The sequence below is a fragment of the Octopus bimaculoides genome, chromosome 5 (genome assembly GCF_046866305.1).
Source record: "Octopus bimaculoides isolate indiv1 chromosome 5, ASM4686630v1, whole genome shotgun sequence".
Lineage (NCBI taxonomy): Eukaryota > Metazoa > Mollusca > Cephalopoda > Octopoda > Octopodidae > Octopus > Octopus bimaculoides.
The window spans coordinates 76171794-76195280 of NC_142932.1; the positions used below are offsets into that span (position 1 = coordinate 76171794).

Below are 23487 nucleotides of genomic sequence, written 5' to 3' on the forward strand. Positions count from 1 at the left end.
TTAGCTTTAATGAAGTGTAATTTGGATCTATGCCAATGTAGAGATGTCCTCTTTTTTGGTGAGGTGCTACAAGAGAAGTTTTTAGCCAATAGCAAACCACTTTACCTATCATTTGTTTTTGTCTTGGAGAAGGCTTTTGACTGGATTTCTCATTTTCTAGTCAGGTAGTTGATAAAATCATTTGAGGCAAATGAATAGCTCTGGGAGCCATGCATTCTATGTTCTGGTGACAAGGTAAGGGTTAGCAATGAGTTAAAGAAGTTAATGTACAGGTAGGTGACCAATAGTGTTCAGACTTCAGTGGTGCCACTGTTTATTATAGGGGTTCAAGGTTAGCTGTCTATGAGAACTTTTATATGTTGATGCCTTAGTTTTCTGCAACTGAATCATAACCATCATTGTTATAATGTCTTTTTCTTCATGCTTGCATTGGTTGGTCAGAGTTTATTGGTGGAGATGGTGCACGTTTTTATCCCCAAATATAATTGTTTCTCTTTCAAGGTGAAACCAGTCTCCTTCTTAATGCTCAGTGTTGATACTGTCTTTAAGTCTAAAAGTGGTAGCCTGTCTGCTCTTCCTCTTGGTGCCACTTTATCTATCCACGTGTCATTCCATGATGAAATTGGTCACACCTTCCATGCTACCAACATTCAGACCAAATTCACATGCAACCGGTAAGCTTTTACTACCTTACAAAATTTCTTAACTCAATTAAGATTTATCCTTTAGCATTCAGATTATTTTGCCAAATGTAATACTTTTTCATTTAAATTATTTATTATTAATCATGCATTATTTTGTAATTTTGTAATTTTGATGATGTGATTGTATATTTTATCATGGCATTGAAAGGTAGGTGTGATAGGCTGGACCTGATTGGTTGGAACATAAAACAGCATATTTGGGCCAGACTTCGCTGGTTTAAATGCTAAAGGGTTACATCTGTTACCAGCTTGAAAATATTTTTACTTCTCTGTTAGTGTATATTGTGTACTAGAACTGTCTATGACTGAGAAACTAGATAATACCTGTGACAAATTGTGCTTGGGGGTGGTCAGACAGTAGAGAATGTTCACCCTCTCTATTGTACTGTAGCTCTACTACTACATCTCTTCTTGTCGAAGTATATCTTTTGAAATACACCCCATCTCAACATACATAAATATAATATCTCCTCTCTTTCTTTGATACTTCTCTTCCTATTGATAAGTATATATAGTGACATCAGTGCATGTGACTGTGTTGTGAGAAGTTTGCTTCTCAAAAATACGGTTCCAGGTTAAGTCCCATTGCACCTTGGGCACCTTGGGAAAGTATGTTCTACTATAACCTTGGGCCAACCAAAACATTGTAAGTGGATTTAGTTGACAGAGACTGAAAGAAGCCTGCCGTGTGTGTGTGGTGTATGCGTGCGAGTAGAAGTAATCTGCTTACCTCGATTTCCTTCCTTTGCTCGAGTCTGTCCTGCAGTATCCAATCCTCGTGGCTGGCCCAACCCGAAGAACGCTAGCAATAGCAGCTGCTTCTCCCAACACCTAGACGATCGCTTGGCACGTCCTCTCCTCACAACAACCCCGTTCGAAAAGGGCACGGAATCCCGATCAAGGCTCCCTCTGCCCTTCTTCCTCTTCCGGTCAGCTCGCCGTTCCGGTCAGTTCACGGTTCCGGCCAGCGGGCAGCTCCCCAGTCGCTGACATCATACCATAGTGTGTACACACACACATACACATGCAGACATATCTCTGTGTTTGTCCCCTACCACATCTTGACAACCGGTATTGATGAGTTTACATCCCTGTAATTTAGCAGTTCGGCAGAGGAGACCAATAGAATAAATACCAGGCTTAAAAAGAAATGAAAATAATTACTGAGGTCAATTAATTCAACTAAGATTTCTCAAAACAGTGCTCCAACATGGACATAATTTAATGACTGAAACAAGTAAAATGTGTGTATGTATATATATATATATATATATATATATAAGGAAGGGCATCCAGCTGTAGAAACTCTGCCAAATTAGACTGGAGCCTGGTGTTGCCATCCGGTTTCACCAGTCCTCAGTCAAATCGTCCAACCCATGCTAGCATGGAAAGCGGACGTTAAACGACGATGATGATGATGATGATGATATATATATATATATAAATTTGACATGGGCGATTCTTGTCTTAGGATTCACAGTCAAATGGCTGGGTGGAATTGCGTGAAAATCTATACATATATGTAGAATGATCCTGTGGTGATGCTGGGCTTTGTATTTTTTTCATAGCTCCCATGGTTATCGAGACAATCATAATCTTGTGTTTGTGAATGAGAAAGGAAGGGGTGATACATGAATAAGGAAGGATGGGGTGATGCTATACTTGATAGTGTGATGATGAAAATTGTACGCTGAAGAAAATAAATGAAACAGCGTTTAAATCTGTGTGAATATATGTGTGTGTGTTGTGTGTGTGTGTGTGTGTGTGTGTGTGTGTGTGTGTGTGTGTGTGTGCGTGCAATGGAAGTGGGATGGTTGGGGTATGTGAACGTGTGTGTGTGTGTGCATGTGCAATGGAAGTGTGATGGTTAACATTCAACGCTGAAAAGAATAATGAAACTGTGTTTCAACTCTGTATTTGGTGTTTCACTTGAGTAAAATCTGTTCTCTATAAAGGTATGTGTCTGTTTTTTGTTGATATAAAGTAATTTCTTTGGTATTTCTCGACCAAATCTTATTTAGTGTCTTTATTATTAAATTTATGCATTTCTAATCAATTTGGAGATATTTGCTATCGAGTTGCAAATTTTTTACAATGCATTTGGTGATTATTTACTTTATTTCTCGGGCAAAATTGACAACTTACAATAAAAAAAAAAAAAAATTATTATTTCATTCAAAAATTGATTAGCTTTGTTTTTAGTGATGACTTGAAATGGCAAATATTTTTTCCAACTATTTGCTTGAAAAAACATACTTTTCTTTATATTTAGCATTCTTTATACTTACTTTTACGATGTACCTAAATAAAAACCATCGTTATAGATCAGCGTTTCTCAACCTTTTCCCTGATTTGGCTCCCTTTGGACATTGAAAAATTTATTCCTGCTTCCCTGTGATGATGAAAAATTTAATTCAGCTTCCCAGGTTGAGAAACGCTGTTATAGATTATGCCTAACCAAAAACGATCACAGCCACATCATCCAAACAGACTGGGTGAAACTGGGCTTAGCTGCTATTATATATATATATATATATATATATATATATATATATATATATATAGATATATATATAGATATATATATATATATATATATATATATATATATATATATATATATATGTTTTCATATGATGATATCTCCACAATGTATTGGTGAGATAAAACATGTAATCGTTACCAAAATAGCAAAAATTCGTCCACAAAGGTCTATACTAGACTCCTTATGGATCGCTCTCCTTGGTTATATATAAAAAATTTTAATAAGAGTTTTGACGCTAATATCCATTTAAATTAAATTAAATTTACTTTAATTTAAATGGATATTAGCGTCAAAACTCTTATTTAAATTTTTGATATATATATATATATATATATATATATATATATATAACATGGCTGCAGCTTTGAGCTGAAACTGATGAAAGGAAATATATATGCTGGATTTGATATTTATACACAAATGTAAATGTGTATATACACTGATTACATTTTCCATGCCTGATAAATTTTTAAGCTTGAATATATAGAAAGGGGAAGTGTTGGTCTAGAATGCGACTGGTCTAATATGTGTATTAACTTAAACTACATAGCATACATATATACAGGATTCATTGCATAAACATGCATAATTTGCGATATTGTTGCATGCAAACTTTTTGTTTTAAAGTGTTCTAAATTTTTAAAAAAATATTTTTTCAGTTATGATCTTCTACAGATTGTTAATGGTGCTGAAAACAACACACTGTTGATTAAAACAACCAATGCTGGACAAACCCTTTTAAAGGTCTGTTTACAGAAAATCTTGTGAATATTCTTGAATTTCTTATTTTCATTTTGACCCTTTTGACTCTATCAAATGGTTTGTTTGTGTTTTATACTGTTACGTTTCACTCCTATTTCCTTCAAACTCGTCCTTCAAAGTGATATTCACATTGACCATTGCCTCCACCTGTGTTTACTTCTATTCCTATCATCATCATTTAACATGTGTTTTCTATGCTGGCATGGGTTGGACGGTTTGACAGGAGCTGACCAGCTGAAGAGCTACCTGGGCTCCATGCCTGTTTTGGCATGGTTTCTATGGCTGGATGCCCTTCCTAATGCCAACCACTTTACAGCTCTAAACAGTTTGTCACTCTGTTTTCACTCTCTTGTGAACTTACCCATCCACCCTGTTTGATCCTCTTCCCTGTTCTCTCTTTATCCACCTTTGTGCACTCAGACACCTCCTCACCACCATCTCTTCTCTCTTTCCAGCTGGAATAGCTATGTATCTCCACTTTATCAAGACACTTGTTCTATCATACTTTAGCTTCTTAGCATCTAGCACAAGGCCCACATGCCTTACCACTACACCCAAACTCAGTTGAGGGGCTTTTTCTTGTGAATTACTTGGTGACCTCACAATTGCCAATGTTACAAAAATAATCCCCCATCACATTGTAAAGTGGTTAACATTAAGAAGGGCATCAAGTCATAGAAACTATCCTAAAGTGGACATTGGAGCTTGAGGCAGTTTTCTGGCTTGTTAGATCCTATTGAATCATCTGACGCATATCAGCATGGAAGGCAGAAAGTAAAATAATGATGATGATTAATTTATATCCTTATTCTTCTCGATAGAGTGTTTAATATCCTCTCGGACACAACTATGGAATGCTGGCTGACATTAGCCTCTAGGGCTTGCTGGACAGATTCAACATCCACATAATTGAACATACTCAACACTTCATGCATGCATATGTCTAAACATGTTCAACACTACACACAAACACATACATTCGATATCTTTCTCACTCGCATGTATGTATACACATGCAATGTCACACACACGTGCACACATACATACACAGATGTCTAAACATTTTCTTTTTGCAAAGTGCTGGTTGACATTTGGTGACCTCACAAGTACCAATGCCACAAGAATAAGACCCCAGTGCACACTGTAAAGTGGTTGGCATTAGGAAGGGCATCAAATCATAGAAACCATGCCAAAGCAGATATTGGAGCTTGAGGCAGTTTTCTGGCTTGTCAGATCCTATTGAATCTTCTGACACATATCAACATGGAAGCTCCTTCCTTCACTATTTGTTGGCTGACATTGTGGTGTATTGTACCTTTAAACCTGCTGTAAATCTTAGAATTATCAGGATTGGCAGGAAGACAAAATGGCTGTGTATAATTTTTTTTACATTTTCTTTGATAAGGTTTGGAATGCTGATGATCGTAAGCTTGCAGATTACATCAACATCCCTGTGAAACAAGCCATTGTCCCACAGATGGCTACCATGAAATTTGGACAGATTTTCTGTTTTGATGTTCCATTGTCTTCATCAAAAGGTAAATATTATTTGTAAAGCTGTTTGATAATTTCCATGTTCAGTTTTTATTTTTAAGGACTTGTTGCCAGAACTTGCCTATAAGTTCTGAAAGGGGGATCTCAGACTTTCTTCTTTAAGCCATCTAAACATGTTTAACTCTCAGTAGACACATTTAAACATGTTCAGCCCTCTGTGGACATGTCTAAATATCTCTAGCTCTCTGTGTACACATCTAAACATATTCAGCCCTCTAATGGATTCATCTACTCATGTCCAGCTCTGTATGAGCACATCTAAACATGTTCAACCCCCAACAGGCTCATCTAAACATGTTCAGCTCTCTGTAGATATCTACTCTCTCTCTCTCTCTCTCTCTCTCTTTACAAACAAATGCTTATATGCATGCACACACACACACACACACACACACAAGTATGTACTACCTTCTATAAACATATCTAAACATGTTTAACTATAAACATATCTAAACATGTTCAAATTCTGTAAAATGATATTTACAATGTGTTTATTTACTGTTTTCAGGTGTGAAAGGTATGTGGGCCAGTTCAAGTGGTGCCATTACTATTAACCAAGACACTGGTGTAGCTGTTGCCACCAACATTGGTAAATCTTACGTTACCTTCAATATGTCATCTGATTTGAATATTGTTACAGAGGTAATGAATTCAATTTCTTTATCATCATTGTCATCAATATTGTCACCTTTGTCATTGTCAACATCATCCCCATTATTATTTCAGTGGATTGGCAGAATCGTTAGCATGTCAGAAAAAATGCTTGGTGGCATTTCTTCCAGCTCTTTACATTCTGAGTTTGAATCCCTTTAACCCTTTAGTGTTCGCATTATTCTGCCAAAATTAATGCTTTTTTATCCACATTGTTTTGAACTAATCATGCATTATCTTGTAGCTATGAGATTTTGATGAGGTAGCTGTTAATTTTAAAAACGATATTGTAGGGCTGGTGTGAGACACCAGATCTGGCCAGTTTGAACATAAAACAGGCAGAATACTTTTGGCCGGACATGGCTGGTTTAAATGCTAAAGGGTTAAAGTTCACTTTGCTTTCCATCTTTTCAGAGTCAGTTAAATAGAGAACCAGTCAATTATTAGGGTAATTTTCATCCTTTCAGGGTTGATAAAATAAGTGATAGTCAAGTGTTGGGGTCAATGTAATCAACTTACTCCTCCCCTCAAAATTGCTGGCCTTTTACCTTAATCTGAAACTATTGTTGTTGTTTTTTACATAATTATTGATCCATTATGTGGAGGCGCAATGGCCCAGTGGTTAGGGCAGCGGATCCGCGGTCATAGGATCGCGGTTTCGATTCCCAGACCGGGCGTTGTGAGTGTTTATTGAGTGAAAACACCTAAAGCTCCACGAGGCTCTGGCAGGGGATGGTGGCGAACCCTGCTGTACTCTTTCACCACAACTTTCTCTCACTCTTACTTCCTGTTTCTGTTGTGCCTGTAATTCAAAGGGTCAGCCTTGTTACACTGTGTCATGCTGAATGTCCCCGAGAACTACATTAAGGGTACACTTGTCTGTGGAGTGCTCAGCCACATGCACGTTAATTTCACGAGCAGGCTGTTCCGTTGATCGAATCAACTGGAACCCCCGACGTCGTAAGTGACGGAGTGCCAACACACACACACACAATATTGATCCATTATCATTTTTAGAGCTAATCCTTTAGCATTTAGATTACTCTGTCAAATGTAATGTTTATTTATTCACATTGTTTTGAATTAATCCTGCATTATCTATGAAATGATTGCTTATTTTCAGAATGACATTGTAGAACGGGTGTGAGAGGCAGGATCTGATTAATCTGAACATGAAACTAGTATGTTTCGACCTGCTATGGCCAGTTTTAAATGCTAACATGTTAATCTTGTAATCATTGCAGGCATGACTATTTGGTAAGAAGCTAGCTTTCCAATGCATTGTTTTGGGTTCAGTTCCACTGCATGGCACCTTGGGCAACTGTTGTCTGCTATAGCCCTGGACCAACCAAAATTCTTGTGAGAGGATTTGTTAGATGGAAACTCAAAGAAGCCTGTTGTGTGTGTGTATTCATGTCATTGTTTGTTTCACCACCATTTAACAGTCTGTGTTGGTTTGTTTAGGTCCCCTTAACTTAGCAGTTCAGCAAAAGGAGACTTAAAGAATAAACACCAGGCTTATAAATATGAGTACTGTGATGGATTTAAGTACTGCAGTATGGCTGTAGTCCAATGACTGAAACAAGCAAAAGATGGAAGATAAACTAATTTGTTCATTAAAACTTGCTTCATTGTGATATTTTATTTTTATTGATTGCAGGTCGTGGTTGAAGCCGTTGGTGAAATCTTTCTGGAAAACACTACAGCATTTGTGTCAAATGTTGGTCATCAAAAAGTTTATCTCTTCCCTGTGAAATTGAGTCATCAGAAAAGCTTCATAGGTAAGATTTCCTGTTCTCTTGTTTTTCAACTCTTTCAGCTTCTTGTAAAACAGTGGTTGCCAAAGTGGGCAGTACTGTCCCTTCGGAAGCAGTAGATAGATCCAGCAGGCATTGAAGAAAAGTTGGGCAATAATAAGGTGGCCAAACGGGGGCAATGGATGTGCAAAAAAAGAAGAAAAAAGAGTTTTATTTGTGAAATAAACTTGTTTTGAATTGACTACAGAAAGTGGTCTATATTTGTGCTGGTGAGTGAGCGGGGTGCTAGGAATGTGGCCTGGGTGTCAAGTGGCAAAAGCCTAAAAAAGTATGATAAACACTGATGTAAAATGTTGACTAGTACAGAGAGATGTGACAGGGTGATGCTGTAGTAGGATGGTGAGAGTGGGGTGTTATACTAAGAGTAGTGAAGTTGAGCTAGGACGAAAGAATGAATTGGTAGAAGGAGAGATGTTACTTGGGGGAGGTTTGTAGCAGTTTATCGATAGGGAAACCAAGGGCTAAGGGTGAAAGATGGTAGAGTTGGGCAATGGAGAGAAAACCATGGAGAACTGACAAAATAGAAAATTGGGAAATTGAAAAAGGAAAAATGAAGAAAGAAAAACAAGAAAAAATATTAAAAATTTTTTTTAAATATTAAAAATTTTTTATATGAACAGTGAACTGTGAGGAGGTCTTTGGAAATCCTCAGTTGAGAAAATCCAGAAAGTTTTCTTTTTTTTTTTCGAATTTCCAAAGTTCAAAGGTTCAGAAGCTTCAAAAGTTCAGAACGTTTAAAAGGTTTAGTGGTAGATTGATAAATAAGATAGATAGGTAGATAGATAGATAGATAGGGAGATGGATAGAGATAGATAGATAGATAGATAGACAAACAGACATCCTAACCAATATCTTTTGTAAAATGTTGAGTAGAAATAAGCTGAATTGGAAAGCTTTCAAACGTACGCACACACACCCAAACCCTCATATATATAGGCACAGGCAAGGCTGTGTGGTAAGAAGCTTGCTTCTCTGCTACATGGTTCACCTTGTGGCACCTTGGGCAAGTGTCTTCTACTATAGCTTCAAGCCAACCAAAGCCTTGTGAGTGGATATGGTTGATGGAAGCTGAAAGAAGCCCATATGTGTATTTGCGAGGGTTACATTCCTAGAGCACCCGCGAATAATGAAAAACCGTGAGTATTAGACATGGTCCATAAAAATGCCTATAATGTCAAAATATAACGTAAAATATTATGTGTGTATATATATATATATATATATATATATATATATATATATATATATATATATATATATATATATATATATAATATTTAATAATAATTTAATAAAAAATAAAGTAAAATGTATGGTTACTAACCAATAATGAATGATATTGATTTAAGAGAATGATAATAAAAATAAAACAATGAAGATTTAAAGCTCTTCAGGTGATGCCTCTTCTTCAGATGTTTTAGGGGATGTCATATCTTCCTGCAAGGCTGTCTTGGTGACCTTGAGGAACATTGTGATGGGAAGTTGTGGTCGTTGTTTCTTCATGGTAGTGAGTAGAGTTTTATATGTCTACATGGCAGCATTGATGGCATTTTTAAATTGGAGACACTGAACCATATAGGGATCCTATGCTTCCACTTTCCCTTGTAATTTCCTTTGCTCTCTTTAAAAGGTCGGACAGACATTCTGGCACTTCCTCCTCCTCTTTGCTGGTAGACTTCATTAACTCTAAACAAATCTTCGTGTGTCAGGGTTCCAGAGTGGGCATCAATGAGATTGTTGACCTCATCTTGTGTGATGTCGTCAAAGCCTTCACCACCAAGTACCTTTGCCAGTTTCACCACATTGTTGACAATCTTGTACTAAATATCTTCAGGTGAGAAGCCCTCGTAGTCCTGGACACACTCTGGCCATACCTTCCAGCATGCGATTGTTTCTCTTTTTTTTTATGTCTTTAAGGGGAGTGTGGATGACTGACAAGCGCGTTGCGATCGTGAAGTTACACAAGTACTCCTTTAACTTAAAATTCTCGTCCGAATCCACTGTGTCTACGAGGTGTTAGAGAGAGTTCCGAGTGCAAAGTGCCTTGAAGGCACGGATCACGCTTTGATCCGTAGGCTGGATGAGGGAGGTGATGTTAGCAGAGAGGAACTCAACTTAGAGTCCCTTGTGATTCAAATCCAAAGAGTGACCACCAGCATTATCCAGAACAAGCAACACCTTGAATTCTATGCATACATTTTGGAGGTATTCCTTTGCTTGAGGGATGAAGCATTGGTGGCACCAATTCAAAATTAAACTTTTGGTAATCCAGGGCTTGGGGTTGTGCATCCAGTGGATAGGCAGCAGATGATTTTTCTTACTTTTGAAGGCCCTCGGGTTCACAGACTTGCAGATAAGTCCTAGTTTCATCATGAAGACAGCAGCAATGCCACACATAATTAGCATTACTCTGTGCTTCTGTGCCTTAAATCCTAGGGCTCTGGCTTCGTCCTTCATGATGTACGCTTTGTAAGGCATCTTTGTCCAGAACAAGCCAGTCTCGTCCATATATATATATATACATATATACATACAGAGAGAGTGAGTGAGTGAGTGTGTGTGTGTGAAATATACATAGATGTTGCTTTACTAATTAGCAAGCTTTGATTGAAAGTAGGAATAAGAGATACAAGATACAGTGTACTTGTATCTAAAACAATCAAGTGATGTGATGCGTGGCTATTCTTAATCAGAGGGAGCTTCAGCTATGTAGGGGTGTCCAATAAGCCGGCAAATATGGTATATTGTTATTAATAATTTAGCCTTAAAAAGTGGGAAAAAATATATATTGCCACAAAAGAAGCCATAAACAAATTGCAGATATTTATGATTCCGCGAATATGCAGTGGTTTATGCAAACAATTAATCGTTCTGTGAATAATTAGGACTGCGAATAAGCAAGGGTACACTGTATATATATATATATATATATATATATATATATATATATATATATATATGTATATATATATATGTTTGTGTCTGTGTTTGTCCTCCCTTCACTGCTTCACAACTGGTGTTGGTATGTTTATGTCCCTGTAACTTAGTGGTTTGGCAAAAAGGACTGATAGAATAAGTACTGGGGTCAATTTGTTTGACTAAAACCCTTGAAGGCAGTGCTCCAGCATGACCACAGTTAAATGACTGAAACAAGTAAAATCTATCTATCTAACTCTCTCTCTCTCTCTCTCTCTCTCTCTCTCTCTCTCTCTCTCTTTCTCTCTCTCTCTCTCTCTCTCTCTCTCTCTCTCTCTCTCTATATATCTCATCATCATCATCGTTTAACGTCCGCTTTCCATGCTAGCATGGGTTGGATATATATATATGACAAGAAATAATTTTTGTCTTTTTTTTATGGAAACAAAAGGATTTATAGGACTGCAAAAAAAAAAAGTGCTTAAATGTAATTGAGGCAGAGATAAAGAAACATTGATCATAGAACAAACATCAAATTTGAGTCTCATCAGGATGAAGTGGAAACACACAAAAAACAAAACCAAAAAATTCATACAACACCGCATGGCTAATTTAAAGATAAACCCATCACAGGACCAGTCCAAATTTTCTAACACCCCCCCCCCCCCAAAAAAAAACCCCCCAAAACAAAAAATGAATTATTTCATTGCTAACTTGCCGGTTTCAAAACCCTGTAAACCTAAATATTATTTACTACATCTACTTCTATACACTTTCAGAAAAGTAGAATAAAACTTATGGTTGCAAAAAGGGATCACCTCAGTAAATTTATTTAAAGTTTTAGGCCCCACCAAAAAAATGAACGTGATTGGCGGAGGGCTGATTCCACCAATTTCTTCGATATTACTATGGGGTCATCTGATTCAGCACAGGTGACCGATTAGTGGGGCCTATGCCTCCTGTCACAGATTAAGAATAGTTTTCCCCTCCTCATTGGGGTGTGGGTGGGGGGTGGTTGTATAGGAATGATGCACTTGTAGCTATATGTGGCCAATCTAAAACTACATTGAATAAATTGAGAAAATCCCTGAGAGGTTTCTTAAAGGATTTCTTTGATCTTAACATTATTTTTGATGTTAACTCCAGAGTGGTGAACTTCTTGGATGTTACTTTGAATTTGGATACGGGTTACAAACAAATCCATCTCATATATCAATGTCGCCTCCAATCATCCAAAATCCACTAATCTCTAACTTGTCTGCAAACGAAGAGATTTTTGATCAACATGTGCCGGTATACAACAACCCTCTAAAATTAAGCGGCTTCAAAACTAAAATCTCATATATACTTAACATGAGATTTAAAAAAACAAAATGGCTGGTTTACCACCTGACCATGTCACAGATAGTCGGGAGAAATGCAATGCATTATCTGATTGCAACCAATATAAGCCATCAGTTAGACACGTATATAAAGATGTTAGGAATAGATACTGGAAATGAAATAGTGGTAGTGAGTAGATGAGTAAAACCAAGAGCTCACGTTCTAGAATTCGAGAAGTCATATGGTTCACCTCTTCTTTTTCTCTTAGAGTAAGAAACTTGCCCAAGCAGTTTTTTAGGGTTTTGAAGGAGAATTTCCCAACGAATCATAAACACTATAACATCTGCAATAAGTTCTCCATCAAATTTTCTTACTTAGTAATGCCAAATTTGGCCTCCATTATTGCATCTATAAATAGAAGCAAGTTAAATGGGCAAGTGCACAGGAAGTATTCTTCTGCTGAAAACCCTGGTATTGGGCAGGTAAGCTCTAACATGCCTAAAGTTAGTGCTACAAACCATTTGCTTCCACTGGTCTTTCCATCCCCAAGTAATGAGATATGTGAAGGAATGAACATGGGAAGCCAGATAAGTAATGTTAGTATTAGTAATAAGGTTAGGGACGGCTCTGGTAAATCCTGTAATTGTAGAAACCCTGGATTATGCTCACTTGATGGGTTCTGTCTCACTACTAATGCCATTATATAAATGCGTTGTTAAAGAGGAGGGTAATTTGGATAAGTTTTATATAGGCAGTACTGTAAATTTTAAAGCCCATATTTATTGATTTTCGAATGAAAAATATTGTAACTCTACTACACTTGCCTCTTACTACTTTATAAAGTGTACTTGGTGTTTTTTACATGGCATCAGCACTGGTGAAGTCACCAAATACTCAAGACTAGACACTTCAGCCAAATGGAGTATAGACTGGTGGAGATGAGAAACTAGAATAGAGAGACAGGAAGAAGTGTCTTGTTGAAGAGGTGGATATATGGCTTGCCATTTAGAGAGAGAGATGTGAGGTCAAGGTACAAGATGAATATAAGGGACAGAATGGGACAGAGGGGCAGAAAAGGTAGATGTGTAGGTAAGTGTGCTGAGTAAATAAGAATAGTGACAGAGGATTAGAGATAGGGACACAGAGAATAACTTTAGTGAAGGGTGGGTGAAGGAAGGAAATTGGGTAACATAGAAGAGTGATAGAAAAATGGGTTAGGAGATGAGTTGTTGGGGAAAGCTTGACTGAAGCTCAATTCTGTTGAAATGGACAGGTCTTCTCTAGCACAGCATATAGCAGGGGTTTTTAAACTGTGGTCCCCGGACCACAGGGGGTCCGCAAGGACAAGACAGGGGGTCCGTGGACAGCAAATACTTTTTATGGGCAATTTGATTTTATATATGTTTTTTAATCGAAATCTTTTAATTGACAATAAACCTATTTGTTAAATACTGTTAAATAAATAAATGTAAAAATATATGTTATTTTAAGCAAATATTTATGTATAAATTTCATAAGCGTTTATAAGGGGGTCCCTAAAGTAAAGCCTGAAATATAAAGGGGTCCGCAAGTCAAAAAGTTTGAAAACCCCTGGTATATAGTAATTAATCTTGGTCCTTTGTCACCACTGAGTGGCTCAACATCTTGAGATCAGTCTTCACCACTTTGTCCCATGCCTAACTAGGTCTTCTTTTTCAACAGGCTCCTTCCATGTTTCACGAGTGGCACTTTATATGACTGCCCTTATTCATCTACATCATCTGACCATACTAGTGCAATTTTCTCTACTGCACACTACATCTGATGCCTCTTATGCCCCAATTTTTTTGTACTTAGTCATACATGCACACCGTTGTACATTCATCAAAACATGCTAGTTTCATTTCTTTCTAGTCTTTGCATGTCCTCTGCATTTACAGCCCAAGTTTCACAACCATATAGCATTGCTGTCCGTACACAGGCATCATACAACCTACCTTTCACTCTGAGAGAGATGCTTTCTGATACCAACAGAGGTAAAAGTTCTCTGATCTCTTCCACAACATCTCCAGTTTCTCTGATACACTGCCTTGCAATTTGGAACACCTCATGCTTTTGGTCTTCATGCTGTAGAATATTGGCAAATCTCTTCTGTTCTGCTTCTTCCTTTGCTAAATAGACCTGCCTCTTACCTTCTCTCCTGGCTACCTGCAAAAAGTTCTCTGCTGCTCTCATTCTTCCAAACCTTTCTACTTCTCTGTTCCAATGCTACGTCACTATTGCTCTTGCTGGAATTTTGCACCAGGTCACAGATTTGGTCTGTAACCCTCAACAGGTTGTCTCATAAGAATTTTAAGTTGTGCTCTATGTTATATGTCTCTATCTCCTCCTTAACATCATGTTTTAATTAGTACATTCCTAAATCTCTGATTGTTTGAAGGATCCATAAGCTTCCAAATCTTCCTTTTCCAGATGAGTTTGCATCTCTGAGACCTTCTTGCTCTAAGTCTGATGGCAGTAACTACTGACCTATGTTGGGTAGTACATTCTTTACTCGGAAAAAAACTTTGCATTGACAAGCATCTTCTTATCCCATTTACTGGTGAAAATGTCAGTGAGTCTGGTTTGTGTGCTCATTTGAGAGATCAAGTGGCTGGTAGGTTTCCTGAAGTTAATATTGCAGATCAACAAACCATTAGCATCACAGAACTGCAGCAGCCTTTTTCCACCTCATTTCTTGAACTAAACCCATAGCCTCCATGTACACCATGAAATCCATTGGAATACTACCAAACATGTCCATTGAAATCACCAGCCTCAAGAATAAAGTCTTTGTTGTTCATCATTGAAATAATTTGTAGACTCGTAGAAATGGTCCTTCAGTTCAGCTTGTGAGGCATGTGCTGAGATAAATCTTACTGTAGTATAATCTAATACTAAACTTAGCTTAATCCTATCATACACTCTGACTACTTCAATCATTTTGTCTACTCATTTCTTGGATAAGAGTGTGTCTACATCACCCACGCCTTCACAGAAGAGTTTTACCTATATTCCTAGTCCATGTGTATCTAGTTGAGGCTCCTCACCCTTCCACCTCTTGTACACTGCACACATCTGCAGCTTTCTCCTCTAGCATTTCAACAATCTCACTGGACTGGTGTTTCATTGTACCAACATTTTAACATAGCAGCCCTGAGGATGAGGACTTAGGAAGAATGCTGAAGTATTTGGCACATTGCTTCTAGAGATGTTTGCAAGCACCTGCATCCAAGTAATGAATTCTTCAATATATCTTTCGTAAACAGCTTTTTATTTCTCAATGGCCTACACATTTTCCTCAATACTACCAGGTGCATCAATGATGAGTATGTATATAGCATGTATGCAGGCATATATATATATATATATATATATATATATATATATATATATATATATATATATATATATATATATATATATATATACATATATATATATATATATATATACATATATATACATATATATATATATATATATATATATATATATACATATATATACATATATATATATATATATATATATATATATACATATATATACATATATATATATATATATATATATATATATATATATATATATATACATATATATATATATATATAAATAATATATAAATATATGCATATATCCATACATATATGTACATACCTACATATATATGTATATATACATGCATATATGGGTACAGGACATCAAAAAACGTTGAACACAATAAGAAACGAAAACATAAAAACAAAAACATAGCGTTCATAATAATTTTTCTATCGTCTTGGCTCAACAGCCCTCACCATTTGTTTTTACTGTCTTGTTCTCACTGTCCTGTTCTTGTTAACACCCCAAATTTTATTTAATTTGCATTCCGGGAAGGACTGTTTCAACAATGTTGCGTATTATCCTTACCTTCGAAATGCGGAGTAGATGAAACAGGGACAACTGACGAAGGGGTATACTCTTTATGTTACATGTGTCGTTTCTCTGTTTGTTTTTTACGTTGTTTGCAAAAAAGTTCGTTTTCTATGTTTTGTTTTTATGTTTTCGTTTCTCATTGTGTTCAACGTTTTTTTGATGTCCTGTACCCATATGTGCATGTATATATACATATGTATGTAGGTATGTACATATTATGTATGGATATATGCATATATTATATATTATTTATATTATTTTATGATTGAATGCCACACATCCTTTTCCAAGTAAGTATATATATATATATATATATATATATATATATATATATATATATATATATATATATGCCCTTCTAACTTAGCAGTTCAATAAAAGGACCCAATAGAATAAGTATATGACTTAGAAAACATATGTACTGGGCTCAATGTGTTCAGCTAAAATGCTTCACGGGGGTGCCCTAACATGGCTGCAGTTCAGTGATTGAAAGAAGTTAAAGATTATGTAGGACGAAAGATCTGTAAGGATATGCTGCAAAGAGAAGATGTATATTGGATGACATGGTGAGATGGGTTGGTCATCATCACTGTTGGTTGGAGATAGTTGGTGAGAAATATGAGAAATGGCAAGACTTTGGGTTTCCTGGTTCACTTAGTTTTATTGCTCTTTATCTTATTACTTTTGATTTTGTTCTTATTTATTTTGCATGTTTATATTAACAGGAGGAAATTGTCCGGCATCCCTTGTGGCAGCCAGTCTTGCTAAAGCAATTCTGCCTTTCATTTGTCATGTTGAACTTACCAGTGAGCTTCAGGATATAACAGCAGAGAATTTATTTACAGTTCTTCCTGATTTTGATGAATATTCTGGTAAGTTTCCTGTTTTTTTTTTTTATTTATCTCAACCTGTAAGTATGTATGCTACATCCATATAAAGTCATCGTCATCATAAATCTGCTTTCCATGCTAGCATGGGTTGAATGAGTTCTCTCTCATTGGGAGCTACAATTCACAGAAACTAAGTGTTTATACTTGTCATTTGGCATGGTTCCTATAGCTGGATCTATGCTTTTTATTGCTAACCACTTCACAGTACAGAGTGTACTGGGTGCATTTTCTCATGGCACCAAAAGATACTGAAATAGTTCTTGGCAAGATTAGACTAGCAGAACCTTGGCATGGTTCCTATAGCTGGATCTATGCTTTTTATTGCTAACCACTTCACAGTACAGAGTGTACTGGGTGCATTTTCTCATGGCACCAAAAGATACTGAAATAGTTCTTGGCAAGATTAGACTAGCAGGACCTTACAACCCTGCATTTTCTCTACTCTTTTAACCGACCACTTTACAATATGTGCACTAGATGGTGCAGCCTCTATGCAGTAAATGTAAATTTGGAAAGGGAACAATGTGGTAACTCTCTGTTAATCATTTTATTATATGAATCTATACTATAAAAGGCAAATCTACTCTGTGTGTGTGTATGTTTAAAATTAATACATTTACACAATTCAAAATTTCTTCTATTAAACAATCGCAATTAATATTCTAAATACAATAAGTTAGGTCACTGCGTCATTTTTTCACTCCCCAAATTTCCTAATAATGAATAAAATCCGTAAAACTACGGAGGTAAACATTTTCTCCCTAATAAAATCTAATTTCCTCTTTCTTATACAAATCCTTTCAACTCCTACTTTCTCTTATGAAGCTTTACGAAAAATCCAACAACAAATACAAAAAGAAAGGAAGAAGAAAAAGAAAACTATCAAAACTGAAACAATCACATTTCGATACTGTGATGACAGATACTAAAACTACATACAGAATTACTTTGCCCCTCTAAAATTAACTATTTCTATTCCTCTTACACATCGTTTCAATTGCTACTTTCTCTTATGAACGTTTACCAACGATCCAAGAAAAAAGACAAAGAAACGAAGGGGAGTGAGAGTCAAATAAACAGACACACTGCCAATCATACGTAAATACACACATATATATGTACCTATGGTTACCAATGACCTCATTCTAATTGGCGGGAACTAAACCCTAACAGAGAAACGAAAGAAAAAAACAGTCAAATAAATATTTTCCCCTGTAACACAATATCATTTCCTCTTTCTATAACAACTTTCACCTTTTATTCCGCACATGAAATGCCACCTATACACTTACATACAAATACACAGATACATGCAAATACCTGTCACTTAGAAGAAGCTGCGATCAGATTCCTACATCCATTTGCGTGATGGCATCAATAATGACGCTGACCCAAGAAACATCGGCAAAATGTGCATTCTCCCCTCAACATGTACAGGGGGGCCATGATACATGCACGAGCGAACACAAGACACTATGACTTTCGTTCGGCACTATGGACGCCCTGATTTATTCATCACGTTTACATGTAACCCCAAGTGGGTTGAGGTAACACGGGAACTTCTCCCACACCAGCAGTACTGCCATCGGCATGATCTTATTGCCAGGATTTTCAAGCAGAAGCTGACTAGGCTAATTGATTTCATCAAAAAACGGCAGGTGTTTGGCCCTGTTAAGTGTCACATGTATACTGTTGAGTGGCAGAAGAGAGGGTTGCCACACGCACACATTTTGGTTTGGTTGGTCACCAAAATAGACCCTACACTTATAGATGAAATCATCAAAGCAGAAATCCCAAACCCCACTGTTGACCGACAGCTGTACGACATTGTCAAGGCACACATGGTGCATGGTCCGTGCGGTCCCAGTTTTCAAAAATTCTCCTCATGCCACAAACACCATGTGTGCACTAAACGATACCCAAAGAGTTTCGTGGACGAGACCCAGACTGCTGGTGATGGATATCCACTGTACAGACGAAGGCGGCCTGAGAATGGGGGATTCACTATAACCTTACGGGGTCATCAAGTTGATAATAGATGGGTGGTCCCATACCGTCCATTACTGATGACAATTTTCAACGCTCATATAAATGTGGAGTTCTGTCATTCAGTACTTATGTTAACAAGGGTTCGGACGCTGCCATGTTCGGCCTTCAAAAGGACAATAGCATGGACGAGGTGTCGCAGTACTTGGCAGGTCGATATATCAGCAGTGGTGAAGCTTTTTGGCGGATATTCGGGTTTCCGCTTCACCAAAGGAACCCCGCCATCATACAACTCGCGGTTCATTTGGAAAACGGCCAGCGGACTTATTTTACTGAACAGACTGCTGCTCAATTGGCGGCCAATCGAAAAGAAACAAGTTTGAATGGTTTTTTTAGGCTTTGCCAAATTGACACATTTGCCAAAACGCTTTTATACCCTCAGGTTCCGTCCTACTATGTGTGGTCAAAGAACACTTGGGTGCGTAGGAAGTCAGGTCAGGATGTTCAAGGACATCTCGGTGTCAAGTTTAACAGTTGTCTAGGAAGAGTGTACACTGTGCCTCCCCACCAGCATGAGTGTTTTCACCTTCACCTCCTTCATGACGTTGTCGGCCCACAAAGCTTTCAAGACATAAGAACTGTTGACAGTGAATTATGTGACACTTTCCACGAAGCCTGCTTCAGGCGCGGACTTTTGGAGGACGATTCACAATGGGCCGCCACTATGGCAGAGGGCGTTTTGTTAAAATCCCCTAAAAGACTAAGATCGCTTTTCGCTATTCTACTCCTATGGTGCGACTTGGGTGATCCCGCCTCTTTATGGCTGACCTACAAAAATTACATGTCTGAAGATTTCCTGCATCAGGTTCACTTGCTAAATCCATCAATCGATGTCGAGTACAGTGACCTCATTTACAACAGAGCGCTGCTTGAAATCCAAGATACTGTTCTCAATATGGGCGAGAGTGCGTTGCCAGTGTATGGACTACCTTCAACAAACCGGGAACGCCCAAACACACTGTCTTCCGATTTGCTGCGTGAGACATGTTATAATGTTGACGAACTTGCCCAGTACATAGCGAACAATGAGCCAAAGCTCCTTCCAGAACAGAAGTTCACTTACAACTCCGTTATTAATTCTGTCCGGGACAAAGCTGGGGGGATTTTCTTCCTCGACGCTACTGCAGGAACTGGCAAATCTTTCTTTTGTCACAAAATTAATATTGGCTGAGATTAGGCGAACACAAGGCATTGCCTTAGCTGTGGCATCATCTGGAATTGCGGCTACTTTGTTGCCAGGCGGCAGGACAGCTCACTCCACTTTCAACCTTCAGCTTGACTTAGCGAAGACGGACACACCAATTTGCAACATCAGTAACAGCTCAGATCAGGCAGAAGTGTTCAGACGATGCAAGCTTATCGTTTGGGATGAATGTACAATGACCCACAGAGGTGCTCTTCAGGCGCTACATAGATCTCTGAGAGACATCAAAGATTCTACAGTTCCCATGGGAGGCATAACACTTCTTCTTTCAGGGGACTTCAGGCAAACACTGCCAGTTATTCCCAAGGGGAATAGAGCTGATACAGTACGTGCGTGTCTTAAGTCATCTGCATTGCTAAGACATTGTTACAATTGTGAGAACAATAAAACAGCTTTTTCAGGCCCACCTCACATTCTATTGTTACCCACTTCTCAGAGTGCTGCAATGCTCTAGGCAAGGCTTTCTGTCCAGTTGCAAATTGATTGGTTGGTTTTCAACTTATAGCAATCTTTCCCTCAATAATCATAATTGAGTAGAATCATCAACAGTACTTTAAAACAATTAAGCCCCGAGCAACGCCGGGCACTTCTGCTAGTGACTAATAAAAAGAATCAGTTTGTACTGCTGTTACAGGAGTTATATACTGACTTTCAACATATTTTTACTTTGCAACACATTAATCCTTTAATATTCGTATAACTCTGTCAAGTGTAATGTTTATTTAATTACATTGTTTTGAATTAATCTCACATTATCTTGTAGCTTTGAGATATCGATGATGTAGTTGTCTATTTTAAGATTGACATTGCAAGGTAGGTGTGAGAGGCCAGATCTGACCAGTTTGAACATAAAGCAGGTAGAATATTTAGGCTGGATATAGCTGATTTAAACACTAAAGGGTTAAAGATATGTTATTGAAAATATTTCTATTTTATGTGTTTACATGTATGTGTGTATTGTGTGTCTTCAAACCCTTTTTTATATCTTTGTTTCTTTGTAGGCAATTTTGTTTGTAAAGTGACAGTGGAGAGTAAAAATCTGGGACTGTCTTTAACGACACTAATGAGTAATGTCATTGTCCATGTGACCATTCCAAGTGAAGAGAACCAACCTGTCATATCTGCACACTCAGAGACATTACCTTTCTATCCAGGATTTCATATCCATTCTCTTGAACTCTATCTTTCTACCACCAATCCCCAATCAACTCTAAGACTCTCAACTATATCAGCTCTATTTGAACACATTTTAGTAAGTTATTTCTTTCTTATTTCCAAAATTTTGATTTGGTTCTTTTCTCTAAATTTATACTCTTTCAATAAATAGTATTTAAATTCACTCCTTCAGTAAATGCTTTGATGATGATGGTGTTACTATTTGCTTAGTCTCTGCTTCTTCATCTAACACATTTCATTGACTTTGAGTTTATGGTTTAAGAGTATTTTTGCCAATTTCAGTGTTTTGTTTCTGTTACTTTGAGTTGTTTCTACGTATAGGCAGTGGGGGCGCCCTGGCCCAGTGGTTAGGGCAGCGGACTCGCGGTCATAGGATCGCGGTTTCGATTCCCAGACTGGCCGTTGTGAACGTTTATTGAACGAAAACACCTAAAGCTCCACAAGGCTCCGGCAGGGGATGGTGGCGAACCCTGCTGTACACTTTCAACACAACTTTCTCTCACTCTTACTTCCTGTTTCTGTTCTACCTGTAATTCAAAGGGCCAGCTTTATCACACTGTGTCACGCTGAATCTCCCCGAGAACTACATTAAGGGTACACGTGTCTGTGGAGTGCTCAGCCACTTGCACGTTAATTTCACGAGCAGGCTGTTCCGTTGATCAGATCAACTGGAACCCTCGTCGTCGTAAGTGATGGAGTGCCAACAAACAACAACAACAACATATAGTCAACTATTTCTTACATAGAGTTTTTCTCATTCTGTGGTCTTAAATAATATATTGATCACTTTGAAAAATATACTTGGTGTTTGTGTGTGTGTGTGTGTGTGTGTGTGTGTGTGTGTATGTAAATATATATTGTGTATATATATATATATATATATATATACTAACATGGGGAAGGCATGACTGTTTGCTTCCCAACTGCATGGTTTCAAATTCAATTTTACTGCATGGCACCTCTTCGGCAAGTATCTTCTGCTATAGCCCTGGCTAACCAAAGCTTTGTAAGTGAATTTGATTGACAGAAACTGAGAGAAACCTATGTGTGTGTATGCTTCTTTATGTGATAGTTGTAAATGACTGTAACTATCATACAAGCAGTATCATTTATTGCCAATATTCTACAAAAGCATGTCAGGCTATGGGGAAACATTTCCTTTGGAAATAGGTGAAGGTTGGCAGCAGGAAGGGCATTCAGCTGTAGAAAGTGTACCTCAATGAATTCTGTCTGACTCATGCAAGAATGGATAAGTGGATGTTAACACAGTGATGATGATGATCTTGTAATTAACAGTATAAAATCTTTGTTTTAAAGGTGACTGCCAGTGACCCGTCCTTTATTGAAGTTTTACCTCCTCAGCCTGATATAACCACATCTATTATAGTCTACCTAATCCGTCTACGTGATGTCAGCACAGTATGGGATCGTCTTCGCACTGATCTCTATTTAGACTTTTCTTGTCCTCTCACTGGCCAACATGTCCATATTCCGGTCTACATTAAACTGACTGACAGTAAACAAATTGTTTCAGGTATGTATTTCTGTTTTGTTGCTTTGCATGTTTCTTTTTCTTTTTTGTTATTTGTCTCAGTCATTGGACTGTGGCCATGCTGGGGCACCACCTTAACCCTTTAGCATTCAGGTTTCTCTGTCAAATGTAACACTTATTCACATTGATATGAATTAGTCATGCATTACCTTGTAGCTTTAAGATTTCAATTATGTGATTGTTTATTTTTAGAATAATATTGTAGGGTAAGTGAAGGAGGCCAGATCTGGCCAGTTTAAAATTAAAACAGGTAGATTGTTTTGGCCAGATATGGTCAGTTTAAATGCTAAAGGGTTAAAGGATTTAGCTGAACAAATCGATTCCAGTACTTATTTTTATATCTGGTTCTTATTCTATCAGTCTTTTACCAAACTGTTAAGTTACAGTGATGTAAACAAACACCAGTTG

At 37.5% G+C, this 23487-nt stretch overlaps 1 protein-coding gene across 4 annotated transcripts in view; it reads left to right on the plus strand.

Annotated features, from left to right (window-relative positions):
* Positions 1-23487, plus strand: part of LOC106869274 (nuclear pore membrane glycoprotein 210) — a 115338-nt gene that overhangs the window by 86535 nt on the left and 5316 nt on the right. For 2 of the 4 annotated variants that reach the window (XM_052968387.2, XM_052968386.2), the window contains 8 exons: positions 502-674; positions 3909-3993; positions 5417-5549; positions 6074-6207; positions 7877-7997; positions 16937-17083; positions 21353-21603; positions 22845-23061. In XM_052968387.2, the coding sequence (XP_052824347.1) occupies positions 502-674; positions 3909-3993; positions 5417-5549; positions 6074-6207; positions 7877-7997; positions 16937-17083; positions 21353-21603; positions 22845-23061 (1261 nt within the window). Of the gene's footprint in view, positions 1-501; positions 675-3908; positions 3994-5416; positions 5550-6073; positions 6208-7876; positions 7998-14191; positions 14473-16936; positions 17084-21352; positions 21604-22844; positions 23062-23487 lie in introns of those variants that run through there. The other 2 variants (XM_089352464.1, XM_052968388.2) reach the window with 2 other exon arrangements.